Source organism: Cebidichthys violaceus, unplaced genomic scaffold (genome assembly GCF_023349555.1).
Source record: "Cebidichthys violaceus isolate CVI_PGR_0920_01 unplaced genomic scaffold, fCebVio1.0.p SCAF_20, whole genome shotgun sequence".
NCBI lineage: Eukaryota > Metazoa > Chordata > Actinopteri > Perciformes > Stichaeidae > Cebidichthys > Cebidichthys violaceus.
This window is the reverse complement of record NW_027176373.1, coordinates 293131-313390: the sequence shown is the minus strand read 5'-3', so window position 1 is coordinate 313390 and position 20260 is coordinate 293131. Positions and strand designations below refer to the sequence as shown.

The 20260-nt window shown below is 44.0% G+C and overlaps 1 protein-coding gene and 1 pseudogene across 1 annotated transcript; one reads left to right on the top strand and one right to left on the bottom strand.

The window, feature by feature from the left end:
• Positions 1-951: 951 nt before the first annotated feature.
• Positions 952-7357, top strand: LOC137876839 (LHFPL tetraspan subfamily member 6 protein-like; annotated as a pseudogene).
• A 4187-nt stretch (positions 7358-11544) lies between these two features.
• Positions 11545-12101, bottom strand: LOC137876841 (ribosomal RNA-processing protein 8-like). The gene is made up of 2 exons (XM_068716638.1): positions 11706-12101; positions 11545-11630 (listed from the first exon to the last, which is right to left on the bottom strand). Exons 1-2 carry the CDS (start codon positions 12074-12076, stop codon positions 11552-11554), a joined length of 450 nt encoding a protein of 149 aa, XP_068572739.1. The 5' UTR covers positions 12077-12101; the 3' UTR covers positions 11545-11551.
• Between the last annotated feature and the right edge of the window lie 8159 nt (positions 12102-20260).

Sequence of the window (20260 nt, the reverse complement as noted above, 5' to 3'; positions counted from 1 at the left end):
CCCTGGTGTCACCCGGGGAAGGTGGGGGGGAAGAGACGCCACACAAACACACATACACACACACACACACACACACACAGACACACAAACACACAAACAGTTGTTCACTGCTCGCTGCCCGGTTCTTGTGTTAAAAATGTCCGCTTAATAATAATAAAAAACGTCGTTAATGCGCGATAAAATAATTGTCGGCCTTACTTAATTAATGCGTTAATGCGATAATAACACGTTAACTTGTCCAGCACTATTTTAAATACTTCTCCATAACTTTCGCTACAGGCTAGCGGCTAGCTGAGTGTCTTCTTCTGCTTATAGGAGCTTGTTAAACAACTGACTGACGCATTACCGCCACCAAGTGGTGGGAAGCTGTATTGTAACTGAGCGTCTCATGAATAACAGTAATATCTCTGGTGTCTTCAATTGATAACCGAAAAATACGTGATATTGTGGTAAATCTTCTAGTTGATTATATTAGTTGTGTAGAATTGTGTTTGGAGTTTGTAAAAATGGTTTACATGATAGTTTTGCCCAGACTTTTTTTTCAATCTGGTATATAACATGCTCTGGATAAATGCATTTTTTTCTTCGAGTATATGTTACTCGTCTGAGCCCTCGAGCTCCCGAATTCGGGGCGTCGTGCCGAACAGGTTTTTATAGGCTACCTGTTGGGATGTACTGGTTGATATTATTATGTATACACTGTAAACACTAACTAGCAATCGTTGATCTCATACATGTTTTCAAATTAAACTGACTCAGAAACAAAGCTTTGTCATATTCAACTAACAAAAACGTGCCTGATCAGTAAACTCCTCTTTATCGTTGCCCTAATAAGTCATTTCAAAACGGGTTAACAAGCATTTCTGAGTGGAGCCTTATTTTTCTTGATGAAATCCACGTAACGATCGTTGCGCATGCGTGTTGCTGTCATGTACTGGTTATTTACGCGTCTGATTCGGGGCTGTAAGCTATGCGGAGCGTGGTGGTCGGACATCTTGTGGACAGAAAGTCTAACTGCGTGGGACCGAAGTTGGACATTATCGAACTATTTGTCGACCTGAAGTTTCCCAAGTTAGGTAAGTGTGTTTTTTACTAGACAACCAATGTTATCAGTAATGTGTACTGACCTATTTCAACCTACAGATGAATTCAATGAGTTCAACTTACGTTCACGTACAAGCCAGTCATAACATTTTACACAGACAGCCTCTTTACGGCGGTAATATATGTAACGTTATGTATGTTTTGTGTCTAACATGGGGACATGAGATGGGTAATATCATTCCGTTTGGGCGGCAGCGGAGGTAACGTTAGTAACATGTTGAATCAACGTCTGTTCAAAGGAGGGTTGTCACTGTTGGCGCATTTGAACTGATAAAGCTTTGTTGATTCTCGCGCTTGCCGCCGTAGATCGCGTGTGAGCTTCGAGCAAGAACGGAGGCGTTCATACTGTATGTGCTGTGCTGTGCGTTATTCTCTGAAACACCAGAGTAGTACAAATATAATGAACTGTGAGGAATCAAAAAGACAACGAGTGTAGCTCATAGATACGCCCATAGACTGTAGGTGTAACCGGGGCAAAAAGCCATAAACCAACCTCCACTATAGAGGATGAATTGTAATTATCTGTAATCTCATATCTCTTATTCATGGACTACATTACCTTTTTGGACAAGCTCTGTAAACATACAAGTTAAGAAACACAGGTTTAATATCCTAAACAATGTGATTTGGCTGTCAAAATATATACTCAAATTATGATTTTTCTAAAGCATCTATAAAGGAATTGCCTTTCTTTTTATAATCCCCAAACATGTAAATAGAACAACTTGTGGCAGGTTTTCTCTATCAACACAATGTTCTTACTTTCTTTTTTTTGTCTCTTAAAATGATTTGATATGATATACAATGTCATTGAACTGTTAGTTGTGTTTGTTTTGTGTTCATTAAGACAATTATAAATCACTGTCACTCAATACTGCAGTGCCATCCTTTCTAGCAGGCATATGTTTTACTGTTAAGTTTCCAGTTGGCTATTTTGCACGTCCTCTTCCCCCTGTATGACAGATTCAACCTGGCCTTTATCTATTCAGTCACATGGATGGGGTAGTTCTGGCTTCAGTGGGATACATGTATGTCTCATGTTGATGAGATAAAGCTCTATCATGGTAGTTATTATATATATATGCAGATTACAAGGTCTACAGTTTAAATGCTTTTTCATAAACTGAATATGTCCTATATGTGTCTCTTTTGTTTCATGGTTCGACGAAATGAAGAAGAAAAAGAAGAACATCACATTGATCCGGCACAAGATGGAGCTGACCTTTTCCCTCAGACGGAGAGAGGTAGTAGAGGGGCAGCCTGTGGTATCAGAGGTCCAGGAGAGATGACCTGCACTTTTGTTCCATTGAGGAGGTAAGACTGTCCTCATTTATTGTCTTATAATGCTTATTGTGGTGTGTGGAGTAATTATACTACATTGACTCTAACTGAATAAATACAGGATCTGCTGTTAGTGGTGGACAGATATAGTGGCAAACTCTACTATACACTGTCCTGTCACTCAACTACAGGCCCTTCCAACAATTATCTGTATGCAAATATATGCTAATTCAGTGTATAGACAGAAATGCAATGTAATGCTGTGGACAGGACAGCAGCACAACTTATTTTAGACATCTAAAGAAATCATTATTAGTGGTTATTAGTAGATTTGGGGGACTGTTGTGACTTTGGTTAATCCACATTAACTATAAAGTGACAGTAAACTAAGTGATCAAGGCAGTGGTAGACCAGCAGCTCCTGTGTTCCGTGAGATAAATGACTGTATTTGTCTACTAGCTTTGAGTAGAGCATTGATAAAGGCTTAATTTCCCCTCCAGTAAGGTCTGTCTGACAGCAGGATAAAGAGCCGAACATATTCTAAATATAGCGTACATTTAAACTGATTAACATTTTCTTTAGGTGTCTAAAATACATCCACAGCAGTACACTGACTATGGAGAAGAACCTCATACAAACACACTTCAAACAATCTGAAATATCCCTTTAAAATGGTGCATGCTTTGAACAAGACTGCTACCCAGTCATTTTATGTACACATGGTATTTCTTTGTTTTGTTATTCTGTTAAGATATCTGAAGAATTCCATCGGCTCACCAGCAAAGACCTCCTGGGGACTTTAAGTGCTTCCCTTGAAAAACATGTGCCTCGCCTACTGAGACTTTACCGGACGAGGAAGGGAGCTTTTGGTCACAAGATGGAAGACCTCCTGGAAAAGCTTGATGAACAGGTGAGTGAAGCGCCTGAGTTTAGTTTTTTATTTAATTCTTAAGCATGATACTTGGGTCTGACCTGAGCTTTATCCTCCTCATTACTATCAATAATGTCATATTTTGTGTAACTTCACTAAGGCACGATACTAATTGTTGTGCTTTTGTGTTTTCCACTGAATACTTCTTAGACATCGGACTTTGTGTCTCAGTGAAAGACAGCAGCACTGAGAGACCTGTCCATTTTTGTCCGGGACGACCCAACAAAGTTCTTCCTGGAGTGTTTGGTAAGTGAAATTGTAGTAATTCATCAAAAACATTTTATTCTACATGTCTCATTTAAAATGTCGCTGCGAAAAATCCCTTTGCTTGAACCAGATCCTGTAAAAAACATTAAATTCTGTGTTCCTCAGCGCAATTTAGAAGCCATGATTGATTTCACTGAGACCAACAGTCATGTGACAAAAATACCGTGAAATTTTGACTGAATTGCAGGCTGCTGAACACAGTGCATTTGAGGAGAGGACAAGGTTGTACAAATGTAAATAGTTCAATACAGAACGTTGAGCCTCCATTGTCCCAACTTTTAGAATATGCTCAGAACTATAACTCTTAAGCTAAACGCTAATAACTGTATGCATAATACTTAGTGGAAGATTTTATTTTGATCCCAGTGATGTTTAAAGAATGAGTGAGTTTTCTATGACTCTTTTTTTCTGCCGAGGGGCAACAGTCAACCCTGAACAGGCGGCCATTGTTGGCTGTTCTTTGGCAGAAATACTTCCTTAAAACGAGTCGCAACAAGGTTGGTGGGCAGGCATGGAACAATATGAAGATTTCATGTCATGATTATTCTGGCCAAAATATTCACGATAATAACATAATCTAACTTTTTGTTAAGGAACGAATATTTTTATTCCATCAGAGATGGGACACATTTTTTAAGTGGATGTTCTTTTCGGTAAAAAACAATCAAACAATCTTAAATAAGGTAATCATACATCATAAGACACTCCTGCATAAAGAAGACAAATTAGTGCGTCTGTGATTTCTGATGTGATAATTTGTGTATTTCTTTTAAAATCAGGCTCTATTTTTCACTCCTCCACCATGACACCAAGCTAGACAGCTCTTTCAGATCACTCATGAGGATATTCACCATCAACTTATTGTGAGTGTTTTATTCAGGATCCACGATAAAATCCTCTACTGTACGGTGGGTGATAGCAACTGTGCTGTTGAGTCACAACTTTAACATTTCTTTTTAAAACGTCCACAAGCCGAATGGCAAGAGTCAGTAGAATGGTGCTAAAGTTAGAATGAATAGAAATGTGTTTTGTCTTTAAATGTCCCTCAGCACTCAATCCTGCATGTGTTGCTTTTCCTCAGGACACTGACCATGAAGAAAGAGAACTCAGAGGTGTGTCTGTTGCCATCATTGAAGACGATGATGCTGCCGTATCACCAAATGTGTGATGCTCGCAGCGCATACGCTCTCTGAAAACAAAGCTTTTGCTCTAAATGTGATGGGGATCCAGACCTAAAGCTTTGGGTTTTTTTTCCTGTTTGAGTGCAAAGCTGTTCGTTCTCATGTTTAACCATTTAAGTCTCCTTCGCCTCAGATTCACAGAATTTGTAAAAATATCAGTTGCCAGTTCACAACAGGGACAAATCCAGTGTTTAACTATTCATGTTCATTGTCGGTACTCAGGTATAAGTTTTATTTATTTATATATATATATATATACTGTATACAGATACATACACATATATACACGTGTGTGTGTGTGTGTGTGTGTGTGTGTGTGTGTGTGTGTGTGTGTCTCTGTGTATATTCAGGGATATAGTCAAGTGTTTTGCATTGACTATTGTTAACATAGTTGCCGTTCTGAATCCAGAGTCAATCCATTGTTTCCTGAAGGTCAGACTGACCTCATTGAGTTCTTTTAACTCGTGTTCAAAACCTTTTTACCAAGGAGACATCAACAAGGTTTGAGCTAACTTTGAGCTGTGTGCCCTTTAATTATATGTATTAATGTATTTCTTGAGAATTCCTTTAATACAATTACAGCAACATGCATTTTCATTGAGTTATCGAGGAAGATTTCTATCTCACTGAAGCAAGAATTATGTTTATTCAACTAGTACATCTGTGTTTGTTGAAGGCATAAATACTTGGCATTGAAACAATGATTTTATTTTTAACCTCACAGAAATTTCATAATTCTGTGGAATTTTGTGAACTAACTAGAATGCTTTATTTCTTTCTCTTGCATTCCTCTGTGACTATAAAGGAAAAAGAGAATAACTGTTCATCTTATCATACTTGAGTTGATAATGCTTCAGCCTGAGTTTGATAATTGATGAATTGTGTTTCCGAATCGTATTGAATAACTGTGCCTCTTATTAAACGACGCCCAGTTTTGTTTAGTCTAAAGAATAAGATAATTCCAAAAGCCAACAACTTGTTCCCACAGATGACTTTTTGTTTTGTCTTCTCTGTGTCTCTTCCTCCTGACAGGGACCGGGAGTCACTGAGGAGGTGAAGGCTGCTGCTGTTAAATGCTCACCGTGAGGCTCCCCTACCACACTGCGTCTGCTCATATAACTGCTGTTAGTTCAGTGACTGTGTGAACCGCTCACAGGCTTGTTTACCATGGCGTCTAGTCTCACATGTCCGGGTGTCATCTGGGCCCTGCTGTGCGCTGTTGGCTTCTTCATGCCCTACTGGCTGCCGGGGACACCGATGGACAAGCCGGTGTCCTTCGGCACGTTCCGCCGCTGCTCCGACCCGGTGAGGGACGAGGAGAGGCGGGCCACGGTGACGACGGAGCAGTGCGGCCGCTACGCCTCCTTCCTCGGCATCCCCGGCCTGGAGTGGAGGATTGCACGGTGGTGATGGGCGTGGGCTGCGGCCTCCTCCTGCTGGTGGCCCTCACTGCTCTCATGGGCTGCTGCATCTCTGACCTCATCTCACGTACAATCGGCTGCGTCGCCGGCGGCATTCAGTTTGTTGGAGGTGAGTTTATGTTTCTGTGTTTGTGTTCCCTCCCCTAGTGATTCTCATCTGACTGCTGGTGTGCAGAGCCACGGCTCTGGTTGGAATTATGAGGCGATATGGGGGCTATCAAGTTTGGATCTTACAGATCACAAATGTCTTAATGGTTTGCTTTAAATTGTATATATGTTTTTAAGAGCAATTTTTGAGTCATGAATAAGAGCAGAGTATTGATAAGAGTAGCTCCTAGTAGTAATACCACCCTGAAGGTAACTAACCCTACCTGAAGGCCACTGTAGTATTATAGTTTTTTCATCTGGAGAAGAAGACAGAAGTGCAGTATGACATGTGACTGCTGTGGGGAACAGGACACAGTTCAACAGGCCTGTTTCACAAAGCAGGTGAGATGAGAGAAACTGAGTTTTCAGTTTCAGAAAGAGAGGTAACTTAAATTCTGGGTCTGTTACCATGGTAACGAACTCTGAACCTGACCTGTTGCAGTTGAGTTTCTCTCTTTCTCCTCTTACAGAGACAGACACTGTATTGAAGGTTTCCTGTCTGTCAGAATGTAAATCCTGGTTGGATATTAGTGTGTTACTCATTGAAATCTGAAGTTACTGCTTTTAGGAGTTGTCAGTCATTTCTTTACTTGGTGTTTTCGTGCGTCCTTCCCAGCATTTCCAAACCCTTTAGTTTTTGAAGGTTTCAAAGTACGGAGCAGTGTGGACACTAGGCATAAACGTAGTGCCTCAGACTTCCTTTTTAACACACCTTGACAAGAATGGAACAACCTGTTGGCTGTGAAAGGTATTTATGTTGTTGAACTATGGCATGTCTTCCTTTATAAGATGATATTTTTGGTTTTCTTATGAATAAGAGAATCTAATGTTTTTCTATGTAACTTCAAGTATACTGCTGTTAGACCTTACAGAACTGTTAAATTATAACAAGGTGTTGGCATAACTAAAAAAAAAAAAAGAGCATTTATTTATGATCATTACAACAAACATTGCAACATATTTCATCCTACATTTGTAGGGACAGCGTTTTTACCCGGCAAATGCTTTCAACATAAACTATCAAGACTTTCTTCATTCCCAGAATTCCAAGCAGGAGTCCTGCCACACAGAGGGAAACGCAGGTCCCTGGGCCGTTACACAGCACCTGAAACAAACACAGACAGACAGACAGACAGACAGACATTTCCAGGAAGTGGCAGACTGGTTAAAGGAACAATACTGGGCAATGTGTGTTTGCTATTTTAAAATCATTATCTCTTTAATCCCTGTGTGTCCATTACAGTGATAGATTGCAGACTGATTTGTTTTTCATCAATATACTAGTTTTTCTTGTTTTCTAAGACAAGGAGGTGTGTAAGAACCACTATGCGGTGGTTCGAGCCCTGGTTCCTTCGGTCCACATGTCAAAGTGTCCCTGGACAAGCTACTGGACCCCAAGCTGCTTCGGAAGGCTGTGCCATCGGTGTGTGAATATGTGTGATTGAGCATTAGATTAGATCCTGATCGGTAGGTGGCACCTTGCATGGTAGCCCCTGCATCAGTGAATGAATGGGTGAATGATGGCATGTAGTGTTAAAGTGCTTTGAGTGGTCAGAAGACGAGAAAGGTGCTATATAAATGCAAGTCCATTTACCATTTATGTTTGCCCAGTTGTCTGCACCTGTGTTGGCTTTCTGAGCCACTGTAGAAAACTCACATCCAGGCACTGTCATCTGTCCTCTCCAAAGAACAGTGGAGTCCATGAGGAACATGTTTAGAATGCACACATTTAATACGTTTATGTCTTTTGTAGATACCTCTAAAACAGCAACATTTCTATGGTTTCACTTTTTCAAGCCAGGAAATCACTGGTTGATTCAGAGCCCAGGAGTGTCCATAGATAGAAAAACATATTTAGATGCAACAATTTACAAATTTGTGGGCACGAGATGTAGTACTTGGCCTTAATTCAAGTCAGTTAATTTCCCCTTCTTTTTTTTTTGATAATTTGTGTGCAGGAGATAAGTGTACCTGAAGAGAGCCAGCACAGTGCAGCCCACTGCTCTCTCTTACTGCAGTGATGTCGCTGTCAATCCAAAATGACACGTGGGAGATCCGCTTGTTACATTTTGTGCAACGAGCATCAGACTGCTGTAAGATGACAGAACATCCTGTGTTCATGTGCTCATCAAACATGTCGTTTTGATTCATTATGCTTTCATCCGCGCGTAACCATGGCTGGCTCCACATGTGTCTTTAGAATAGCCTACAGCTAGATGTGTGGCTGCGATGAGCAACATGATTGAAGCGATCAATTCTCTGGGCAATATGGCCGACATCTTAACTATGAAACGTCAACTGTCCAATAGTTTGCCCATCAACTTTGACTGTATTTGAGCACCAAGCATCAATGATGCAAACGGAGCCTCCCTGCATACAGAGTCCTGCGCTCCACCCGTCAAGTGCAGCTTGATCCACAATGAAACCAGGTCTTTGTGTGGCCACTTGTCTCTGGTTGATGGGTTAGCCTGAGTTTTCCTGCAGACTGGGCGGTGGAATAGCAGAGTTAGCTTAGCGTCTGTCTCGGCTCTCCTCCCTCTCGACTCTACTTTCAGTGGCAGCAGGTCTGGCTTGGTGGTCGGCCGTAAGCAGTCATCGTTTCAACGTCTGCTAAGCCGAACCCCACGAATGAATCCAATCCCCACGCTTCCTTCTCCGATGTCGAGTGTATTCTGTCATCAGTGCTCCATTAATAAAGACAACATGACAAAAATGTAGCTCCGTGATTTAAGAGGTGAAAGTAGTGAATGTGATAAGCCGTGATTGTCACAGTAAATGGACTGTACTTGTATCGCGCTTTTCTAGTCTTTCCGACCACTTGACACTACATGTTATCATTCACCCATTCATACTTTCATACATATTCATAGCCAAAAGTGCGTTAACATGCTCCTGATGCACATGGCAGGGCGCCCCTGACTGCGATCTAGCTGCATCGCTACAATAGTCACCACAATAGTTACCACAGCTGAATGAAAAACATCAGACCTGGAGAAAGAATAACTCTTCTCGCCTTTCTTCCTGCTCTTTTAGCGAGGCCAAATGTAAGCATTAAAGCAGAGATGGTTCAACGAGGAGGAAGTGAGTTCAGGGTGGTCTCGTGCATTTCATCTGGAGGGAGACCTGACGCTGACATCGCCTCGGCTTTGAACGGCGACGAAGAGCTGCAGAGAGAGGACAACACGGACTCAGACATGCAGACGAGCTCGGTCGTCCTCCTGCAACAGTGTATGAGGACCGTAATGTCACTCGTGTGTTCGACCGCCCCAGATTTACACACCAAGTGTCACGAGTCACAACACTGCCGTCTGTTTGTGAGTATGAGCAATGTTTCACCTTTTTAAAATAACTCTGCTGATGCTCATGAGGTAGACGTTACAGGAGAACAGAGATGTGCTTTATTGTTCTGCAGATCTGTCTGGAGTTTATTTGGACGCAACGGAGTGGAAAGACGGTGACGAGTTCACAAAGGTGTGTTTGACCTGCAGAGTGAAGCTTCCAAGCCTGGAGGCACCAGAAAAAAAGAACAATACACATTCTTGTGCACATTATGTTATTTCTTTCTTTGCGATATTTCTCTCTGTGACTCACACAAACTCACACAGCTGCTCATCGCCTTCCTGTCCCCTTGTTGTCTTTTTCAGAAGCCCCTCTGCTGAGTGTGTCTCTGGTGAGACGGCAGGACTCTCCTCTCTGGCTGGCAGTGAGTGACTGCAGAGGGGAGGGTGTCGGGGCTGACCTCTCCTGGGTCCTTCCCGAAAAATGCCAAAGGCCAAACATCCCTGCGCTCAGAGCATGAGGGCCGCATTAAAGCCAGGCTGACTCACCAGTTTCCTCTGGTCCTTCATGAGGGGCAGGACCTGACCTGTGTGTATCGGTTTGATCATGGAGCCACAGAGAAAAAGACCATTTACGTCCCCAGATACCGTGAGTTTAGAAACGACGCTCATAACGAGCGCCTGCACACTTCAGTTGCTCCAAAAGTAGTGATTCACACAAATGCATTTGGCTGACTGCTAAACAGACTTTTCTGCAGATGTCTCCTCTGTGAGAGTCCTCTGCAAAGCCACTACGGTGAAACCATCACATGTGTCCTCCTCTACCTACCAGCTGATGAGGATGCAGCTGTACTCACAGTGTACGACTCTAAATGACATGTTCGCCCAATTTATAGGAGCTGTTACACCCAGAGTTCACAATGATCAGCCTGGAGATGTAGCATCATGGACATCACCCAGCATAACTTTGACTTTAAAGTATGAGTTTAGAGAGATTCTATAATCCCATGAACTGTACTGTAGTTTCTTTTGTTTTTTTTGGATCAACTCCACATATTCTGCTACAAATACTCACTAGAAGACCAAATGTGTTTAAATCTGCAAACTAATGTGCAAAGAGGAAATTACTGAGCCTTTTAGCAAACAAATTAAACTTCATATTTTGAGTGTAATTTTGAACATTTCTGTCTAAAGTGTAGGAAGAGATGAAGTGTAAACAGAGGAGGAAGTCAGAAACATGTGAGAGATGGACGAACACATCGTAGGTTAAAATCTTCAGACTGAGCTGTTTAAATGATGTACGTCTAACTTTAATACATTTTAAAAAGTCTGTTTTTTTCCAACAATAAACCAGTTTACTGAACATATTTTCTCCCTGAGGTTTCCTGCCCAAAGCAGCACAACCTCTAACTAAACATGATGAAAGATGCAGCTTCCAGCCGCTTATTCCCTCTTTGAGAAAACTGCCTTTTAAAAAGGAACAAAATTAATCCTGATGTCATGACAATAAATATTATTGCATATTTTTCAATGTTTTAAGATTTTACAGCTGGAAACAAAAGTGTAAAATGAAGGTGTTTACATGTGAGACTAACCGTCTGCTCCATCAGGGTTCTCATGATTGGATTTTGAGCCATTTTATTTCATCTACACTTCGTTTTTATTAACAAAAAAGAGAAACTAGACAAATAAGGAAGTGTCTCTCTGTCCCCGATGTCCCTCGTTTGTTGTCTCTCCTCGATCACCATCTTGAATCCCAGACAAAGTTCCGCATGTTCTGGAACCTGCTCACCACTTCTGCTATTTTCAGGACAACTTTACAACAAATGTGCAAATCAGTGATCCAGACATGTCCTATACATGCACCAAAGAAACCTGCCGTGCCTGTTCTGAATCACTGTGACATATTTGACCCCTTCTTTAACACACGGTTGGCCTCTGCTAGAAAATCTGCCAGGTTGGTTCCCATGAGAGAGAGGCAGAACACGGCGATGTCCACAGAGCCGTCACCAAGCGGGACCTGCAGAGACGATGCGTTACATTAAATTCTTTCTACTGTGGTCTACTTCTTTCTACATTGATTATAACGTCTCACTTTTGTCTGATGTAAGAGATGATGGCGTCCACTGGATTGGCGGGCCGTCTCTGAACCTGCGCCGTGTGTCCTCTGTGGTAGATCCAGAAGGCCTGTGGGTCCCGCTTGAACATGCGCTTCGCCTCGCCGCTGGACGCGCCGTACGAAACCTCACTGATGTATCGGAAACGGGCCGACTCCAGCCGCCGCTCCATGCGGGACCTCAGGGAGGCGGAGCGGTCCTCTTTCGCCTCTTCTTCTGGGACCGCGGGCTCGTCTGTCGTCTCCGCGGGATTCTCCTGCTGGACCGGTTCCTGTCTGCGGAGCAACTTCCGGAGCTTCTCTCTTTTCAGAATCTGTTCTTTGCTCAGCTCGGGTTTCAGTCTTTTCATGGGCCGCTCACCTGCGATCTCCACTTCAGGTACGTCTGCTTTCTGTTTTCATCCATCGGCAGAAGATTCAGTCGCGTCTTTTTCAACTTTGCCACCGACTCGCTGCTTTTCCTCTCCGAGCGTCTGTGTGTCTGTTGTCCCGGATAAGTCTGTGTCCTCTTCTGGCTTTTTCATTTTCTGTGGTTTACTTTGCTTTTCCTTTTTCTTGGCTGGTGTCTGACCGTTGTTGTTGTTGCTACATGAATCTATTTTGACTTCTTCTGTTTTTAAATTGATGAAATGTAAGCCTTTAACCAGTTAATTACTCACCAAATGTGTTGTCTTTCTTCCTCTGTTTTGTTGCAAGTGTCTCCTCATTAACCGTCTGATCCAAGTCTCCATCGTCTCACTGCTCTCCTGTTGTCTCCGCTTGCTTTTTCTTCTTCTTCTTCTTCTTCTTCTTCTTCTTGCCAGGTGATGGGACCACGTCTGCCTCACTGTCGCTGTCCTGCTGATGGTCGTCCTTCTTCCACTCTGGTTCTGACCCGAGTGTCTGCAGGGTCCGCAGCCGGCTCTTCTTTCCAACCAGCTTGGGCTGATCTGGGGATAAATTCAATAATGTAATAAGTCACGTGTGCTTCTTTTTTTTATTCAGTTATTTATCTATTTTTTAAAATCCGATTCAACATCAGCAAATGTTTCCCTGCTTGACTTTTTCTTAGAACAGGAAACATTAAAAACTAAAACAAAACAACCTCCAGAGAACCAGCTGTTACATTTCCTGACTGTCATCGGTCCTTTTTAAAGGTTTCACCATCTTCACAACTAGTTCTTAGATCGAGCCGACATCCTCTGCTCTTATTCAGGATGTGTAGAGTTCAAAATGTAACGAGGCTATTTGTATCACTAATAATATTTATCATAAGCTCTCTGAACCTGAATGAATGAATACGTGTTTATAAAGTCTTGTTTCACATTTATACTCTACTGTACTATATGCATTTTACTTAAACATGCTTAGATCTGTTACTGACAGGTTTGTTGACATGTTTACACATGCAGGGACTTTGTATTAGTACTTTAGTGCATAACGGTCATAATATAGTAATATATATGTTATATATATATTATATACATATATAACGGCTGTTCCACAAACACATTGATGTTCTGCTTGTTTGCTTCATGTTGTGATAAACTGCTGCTGCTTCCTCTCTTACTTGAGGGTTTTATTGTGAAAACAGATTCATAAAAACATGCAGACCTTATAACATGTCCTGTGATGTGAAGGGATCACTTTGATTCTACTTATCGACACCTTCATCTGTCAGCTTCTAGTCAAATAAATATCTTTAAAAACACAAATATATAGTTTCATTCTTTATAAAAAGGTTCAGTAGTTGCTTAAAAAAAGCTGGTGGATTTAGTTTTTAATCAAACACACTTTATGTTTCATACTGATGAGTTTCATGCAGATCCAAACGTTAAAGTGCTTCAACATTGTCTATGACATCCTGTAGCTGCCGACTCATGTAGCCACAGGTGTCCTCAGTGTTAGCCAATTCATAAACAAACAAACCAAAACACTAAAAAAAAACAAAAAAACACACACACAGAAATGATATGTATCCATGGAGATGGATTGTTTGGCTTCAAATGAAGAGATTTCTTCACAGCCATCCAGCCACCAGAGAGCAGTTAGCAAAGAGCATTTAGCAGAAAGCATTGAACAGAGGAGTGAACAGAAAGCATTGAACTGAGAGGATTTAACAGAGGATTTAACAGAGGAATAAACAGAGAGGATCTAACTGAGAGGATTTAACAGAGGAATAAACAGAGGATTTAACTGAGGATTGAACAGAGGAATAAACTGAGAGGATTTAACTGAGGATTGAACAGAGGATCTAACTGAGAGGATTTAACAGAGGATTGAACAGAGGAATAAACAGAGAGGACTTAACTGAGGTTTGAACAGAGGATTTAACAGAGGAATAAACAGGATTTAACTGAGAAGATTTACTGTCTTTTTAAAGACACAACAACAGTCTTTTTAAAGACTGAAGATAAACCATCAGTCTTTTTAAAGACTGAAGATAAACCATCAGTCTTTTCAAAGACACGTCTGTTGGTGCAATGGATAAAGTCACGGATATCCGAAACAACGTCGAGCGCAGGATAACTAGCAAGGACACCTGCATTCTGATACCGATTCCCACCGTGGTTTCCTCACCACCGCAGGACGCTCCACCCTGCGCCGTGGCCGGCATCAGCGAGTCCTCACCACCTCTGAGGACTAACCTCTTTAAGATGGACCCCGAGCTCGTTGACGCAAACAAGGAGATCTACCGTCTAAGGCAGCAGATCGGACATCTGGAAGCAGCTAACCAGAAGTCTGACTCTGCGAAGTGGGATTTCTGTCGGCGTTTTCATGACGGTGTGCTTAAAGCTACCCGTCTACACCGGAGTCTGACGGTCGCTGACGGCAGGATCGTCACACTCAAGCAGCAGCTTAACGAGTCCGAAGATCTACTCGTTACTGTGCAAGAGAACCTCGCTCAGAACCTTAAGGCCTGGAAGATGAACTATGACATCCAGAGCAATAAGGTCCTGGACCGAAGGGACGACACCTGGAGAGCCATCGTGGCCGAGTTGGAATCGGCCAACCAAGAACTCACTGAAAATCTGAGCACGGAGATGGCTAAGAGTCACCTGTTGGCCGAGATACATCGGAGCCAGGAGGCTGACATCCAGGAGCTGACAGAGGTCAATAAAGACCTGCTAGACCTCTGTCAACCAGCAAAGGAGGAGAAGAAGAAGAGATGGTTCTTCTCCAGAAGGTTGGGAAATCCAAGGAAAGTGGTGGAGGAGAAGCAAAAGAAGAAAGCTACAGGGTGCTTCAGCTTTCTGTCACGAAAAAGACGTGACAGAAATGTTGAATAGCAACACCTTCCTCTCCGCTTCACCTCTCCCTCCACCCCCACCTCCCTACTCCATCTCCCCTACCTTCATCCAACCTCTGCTCCATCTCTCCTGTTTCTCCATTGCCGCCACCGCTGCCGTCGACTCCGGGCTCGGAGCGACCGGTTGCCGTCGCCGCAGGACTGCCAGCCGAAAGACAGCCACCGCGGCCGCCGCTGCCGTCGACTCCAGGCTTGGAGCGACCGGCTTCCGCCGCCGTAGGACTGCCAGACACAAGCCAGACCATTGCCGCCACCGCTGCCGTCGACTCCGGGCTCGGAGCGACCGGCTGCCGTCGCCGCAGGACTGCCAGCCGAAAGACAGCCACCGCGGGCGCCGCTGCCGTCGACTCCTGGCTTGGAGCGACCGGCTGCCGCCGCCGTAGGACTGCCAGACACAAACCAGACCATTGCCGCCACCGCTGCCGTCGACTCCGGGCTCGGAGCGACCGGCTGCCGTCGCCGCAGGACTGCCAGCCGAAAGACAGCCACCGCGGCCGCCGCTGCCGTCGACTCCAGGCTTGGAGCAACCGGCTGCCGCCGCCGTAGGACTGCCAGACACAAGCCAGACCATTGCCGCCACCGCTGCCGTCGACTCCGGGCTCGGAGCGACCGGCTGCCGTCGCCGCAGGACTGCCAGCCGAAAGACAGCCACCGCGGCCGCCGCTGCCGTCGACTCCAGGCTAGGAGCGACCGGCTGCCGCCGCCGTAGGACTGCCAGACACAAGCCAGACCATTGCCGCCACCGCTGCCGTCGACTCCGGGCTCGGAGTGACCGGCTGCCGTCGCTGCAGGACTGCCAGCCGCAAGACAGCCACCGCGGCCGCCGCTGCCGTCGACTCCAGGCTTGGAGCGACCGGCTGCCGCCGCCGTAGGACTGCCAGACACAAACCAGACCATTGCCGCCACCGCTGCCGTCGACTCCGGGCTCGGAGCGACCGGCTGCCGTCGCCGCAGGACTGCCAGCCGCAAGACAGCCACCGCGGCCGCCGCTGCCGTCGACTCCAGGCTTGGAGCGACCGGCTGCCGCCGCCGTAGGACTGCCAGACACAAGCCAGACCATCGCCACCACCGCTGCCGCCGCCGCTGTCCACTCCGGGCTCGGAGCTACCGGCCAGACCATCGCCACCACCGCGGCGGCAGGACTGCCAGATGCAAGCCGTCCTTCTGAGCACCTGTGTCCAGAGCCCTTCTGCCCTCCCGTGTCGATCCACGGGACAGTCCGCCGAACCTGCTCCGGACACAGGTGCTCAGGCGGAACAGACTCGACACCGGAGGGCAGGCAGATCGACAGCGTGATGTCCCGTGGATCGACACCGGAGGGGAGGGAGATCGACGGCGTGATGTCCCGTGGATCGACACCGGAGGGCAGGCAGATCGCAGCCGTGATGTCCCGTGGATCGACACCGGAGGGCAGAAGGGCAGAAGGGCTCCAGACACCGGTGATCCGGAGGACGGCCGGACTGCCGAACCTGCTCCGAACACAGGTGCTCAGGCGGACCAGACTCGGACTCTCGGAGTCGGGTCTCCGGGGAACAGGATGCTGGCCCAGCGGCGGGAGCTGGAGGTCGCTGCCTGCCCTCCGGTGTCGATCCACGGGACACCACGCCGTCAAGCTGCAGTGACCGCCCGGCCAGCATCCTGTTTCCCGGAGCCCCGACTCCGAGAGTCCGATCCGCCTGAGCACCTTTGTCGGGAGCAAGTTCGGCAGTCCGGCCGTCCTTCTGAGCACCTGTGTCCGAAACTCTTCTGCCCTCCGGTGTCGATCCATGGGACAGATCGACGGTGTGATGTCCCGTGAATCGACACCGGAGGGAAGGCAGATCGACGGCGTGATGTCCCGTGAATCGACACCGGAGGGAAGGCAGATCGACGGCGTGATGTCCCGTGAATCGACACCGGAGGGAAGGCAGATCGACGGCGTGATGTCCCGTGAATCGACACCGGAGGGAAGGCAGATCGACGGCGTGATGTCCCGTGAATCGACACCGGAGGGAAGGCAGATCGACGGCGTGATGCCCCGTGAATCGACACCGGAGGGAAGGCAGATCGACGGCGTGATGTCCCGTGAATCGACACCAGAGGGAAGGCAGATCGACGGCGTGATGTCCCGTGAATCGACACCGGAGGGAAGGCAGATCGACGGCGTGATGTCCCGTGAATCGACACCGGAGGGAGGACAAGCAGATCGACATATCTCCGACTCCGAGGTCCGAGTCCGCTCCGCCTGAGCACCTCAGTCCTTTCAATCAACAAAATCAAATAAAAAATCAAATGAATGTTCTATGTTTCTAGCTCTCTAATTAATTCTATATCGTATTAATACAGTTGTATGACATGATGGTGACTATAAAGAAGAAGTACTGGAATCGGTTTAAGTTTAAGTGATTTTAACTGCAGCTAGAAGAATAAAATGATCAAAGTTTCATAAAAAAAGTTTCAAATGGTATTTGAGTTTAAAAACAAAGATTTCATTCTACAGTAAAAACATGTGACCTTCATCACTGACGGGTTTATGGATATGTTTAATAATAGCATTATCTACCGGTATTATAATTGAATGAACAGAGAGTTGTAAACTACTTCAACATGTTTTCTTTGTGATTGTGATTCACTGGTTCTTGTGTTGAATACATGAAGCTGGACAGAATCTACGTATCGACACTTTTAAGATGCAAAGTGTCTCTGAATAACTGCAGGTAGTCGCTGATCATAGTACTAGTATCAATACTAGTACTATCAATACTCTTATCGATTATTTTTGATTATTTTGTGAAAAAGAAGATAATTAATTTAAAACAGAATCAACATTGCTTTATTATTCATGTCAACAAATAGCATTTAACAGCGACAGCAGCAATGTTTAAATAACTCACTATTGTTGACTACTGTTTCCATGGCAACAACAAATGTAACTGAGAACATTCCTACAGGGAGTATATTATTATTATTATTATTATTATTATATATTAAGATATATTTGGAGTTGAGAGCTACTATTATTGAACTATTAAACTGTTTAAACTTAAGGTGTGTTGGGTGGAGTGGTAGTGGGACGAGCAGCTTCAAAATAACTTCTAACACTAACTTATAACAACACAGCTGCTCCCCTTATTAATAACTATGTATGAAACAAATCAATATACACTGACAGACTTATTAGTTGTTCCCTAAATCCCTTAGACTCTACTGTTGAGAAGGGGTGCAGTCTTTAACAGTGAACTGTTCTATGAACAGCTCTATGACACTCGGTCACCCTCTACAAACAAGCCTGTGCACCCAGGAAACACTCACAGGGGATTTAAATGACTTTTAAAATCCCTGGATCGGCCTCTTCTCAGGCTTGTGTCTGTGTGCACAAACCGGTAGTTTGATTAACAGCTCTAGTGCATCTGTTAAGGTGGGACGAATTACACTTTGATCATTGTTATTAGTACATGGAGGCACATTATTTTACACCGTAGCTCCGCCCATTTTTAACCTGAGCAGAGGTCTAATCAGAACAACTGTGTGAAAAGCAAGAGAACATAAAACACATGACATGATTTTAAAGGAATCAGAGTATTTATAAAATCAAATTACTTTGATATGTCTACATATAATCTGCTCTTTTTTGACAAAATGTGCCTGGTTGTTTCTGAGGGCACTTTCATTATGTTATGAAAAGCTGGTAAAAAAACAAACAAAACAATTTTTACCGTTTGTTGACCTCTACTGGTGATTATGTAGAATTGCAGCAATTGCAATAAGGGTCAAATGTATTAGTGTCCCTATGGTCCCCTGTAATTTGAACAGAACCCAAAATGTGCAATTTAACTTGGTGTACCTCATGTCAAACATGACCTTTTGTGTTCATTATCCACAAGCCTAAGTTTTATTTTGTCAGCAAGTCCTTTTTAAAAAAGATTCATAGTGTAGCAGCAAGTGAGTGCAGGTGCACTATAAACATATATCCCTTAATGTGAAAGGTTTGTGACTTCCCTGTTTAATTGACAAGTATGGCCGATAAAAAAAGTACCATATTACAAGTAAAGTCTTGCATTCAAAATCATACTTAGTATTGCTATTTACAAACTATACTCTCTTACAATATTCTTTTTTATATATAGTTCGGTTTAGCCCAATTTAAGGGTCACAAGATTAATCTAATCTCTTTTTTTTGTAAGGTGTCACAAGCCAGAAAAGATTAGTGATCTTTAACAATGTAGGGCATTTTATAAGGTTATTATGTTTCTTTATTCATTTGAAATTAAAACCAAAGCTCTCATGTATTTCGTACAGACAAAAGTACAATATTTACCAATAAAGTGTGGCCTGCTGGACTGTATCGGTATGTTGCTGTACATACAGCATGCAGGAGGGGGCGCGTTGAGAAGGGGTGCAGTCTTGAACAGTGAACTGTTCTATGAACAGCTCTATGACACTCGGTCACCCTCTACAAACACAGGAACACTCTGAAGGGCTGCTCTCCTGTGTAATGATGAGGGAGTAACACATCATAAACAAGAACTACTTCGATGTGTGTCTCAAAGCCAAACATCACAGACTCTTATGCTGAGTATCATCTCCTGAGACACTGACTAGCCAGCCTTCAGTCACATGAGGTCCAACAATGTAGATTACAGTTGGAGGTTGCCGATGACGAGAGATAGCGCTGCCAAAATACAGATTTGAAAGCCTGCGCACACCCAGAAAACACTCACACAGGTGATTTAAATATTGATAATGACCGACTTTCACATCAGAGAAGATACGCAGAGGCCAAATTGAAGCACCACAGGATTAGGAAATAGACCAGAATGCATTGCAGCAACAAGACAGTTTTAGTTATCAATAAGAACTGGAAAATCGTTCTCATTACTTTGCTTACTACCTCATTTTTATGACCAATTTCTTATCGTATTTCTTCTGCTTAAAGTGTAGTGACCACAGTCCAAAGACACATTTAACGGACTAAATATATATATATTTATTTAGTAAATGGAATTGAAATAAAGTGTAAATGAAAATATAGCCTTATAATATGCAAATTATATGCTTCAGCAGTCTTCATTTTGGCATGGCAGAACCAGAAGTTGTTCTTCATATCTGTGACAAGTGAACAATAACAACAGTCACAACAGTCCACACACTGGGCTCTCGGCTCCGCCTCGTTACCTCCGTTCACAAAGCCGTGCTTAATGAAGTCAGGATTGTAAATTTAGACTTTTCGGGGGGTTTGGCACCACTTTCCTCTTAATTTTTTTGT

Bases quoted from the DNA above. Each gene is read 5' to 3' on its own strand.
- LOC137876841 (XM_068716638.1), bottom strand. From the start codon at position 12,076: ATGAAAAGACTGAAACCCGAGCTGAGCAAAGAACAGATTCTGAAAAGA. The intron at 11,631-11,705 runs GTGAGACGTTAT...TCGTCTCTGCAG, and splicing joins ATCTCTTACATCAGACAAAA to GTCCCGCTTGGTGACGGCTC.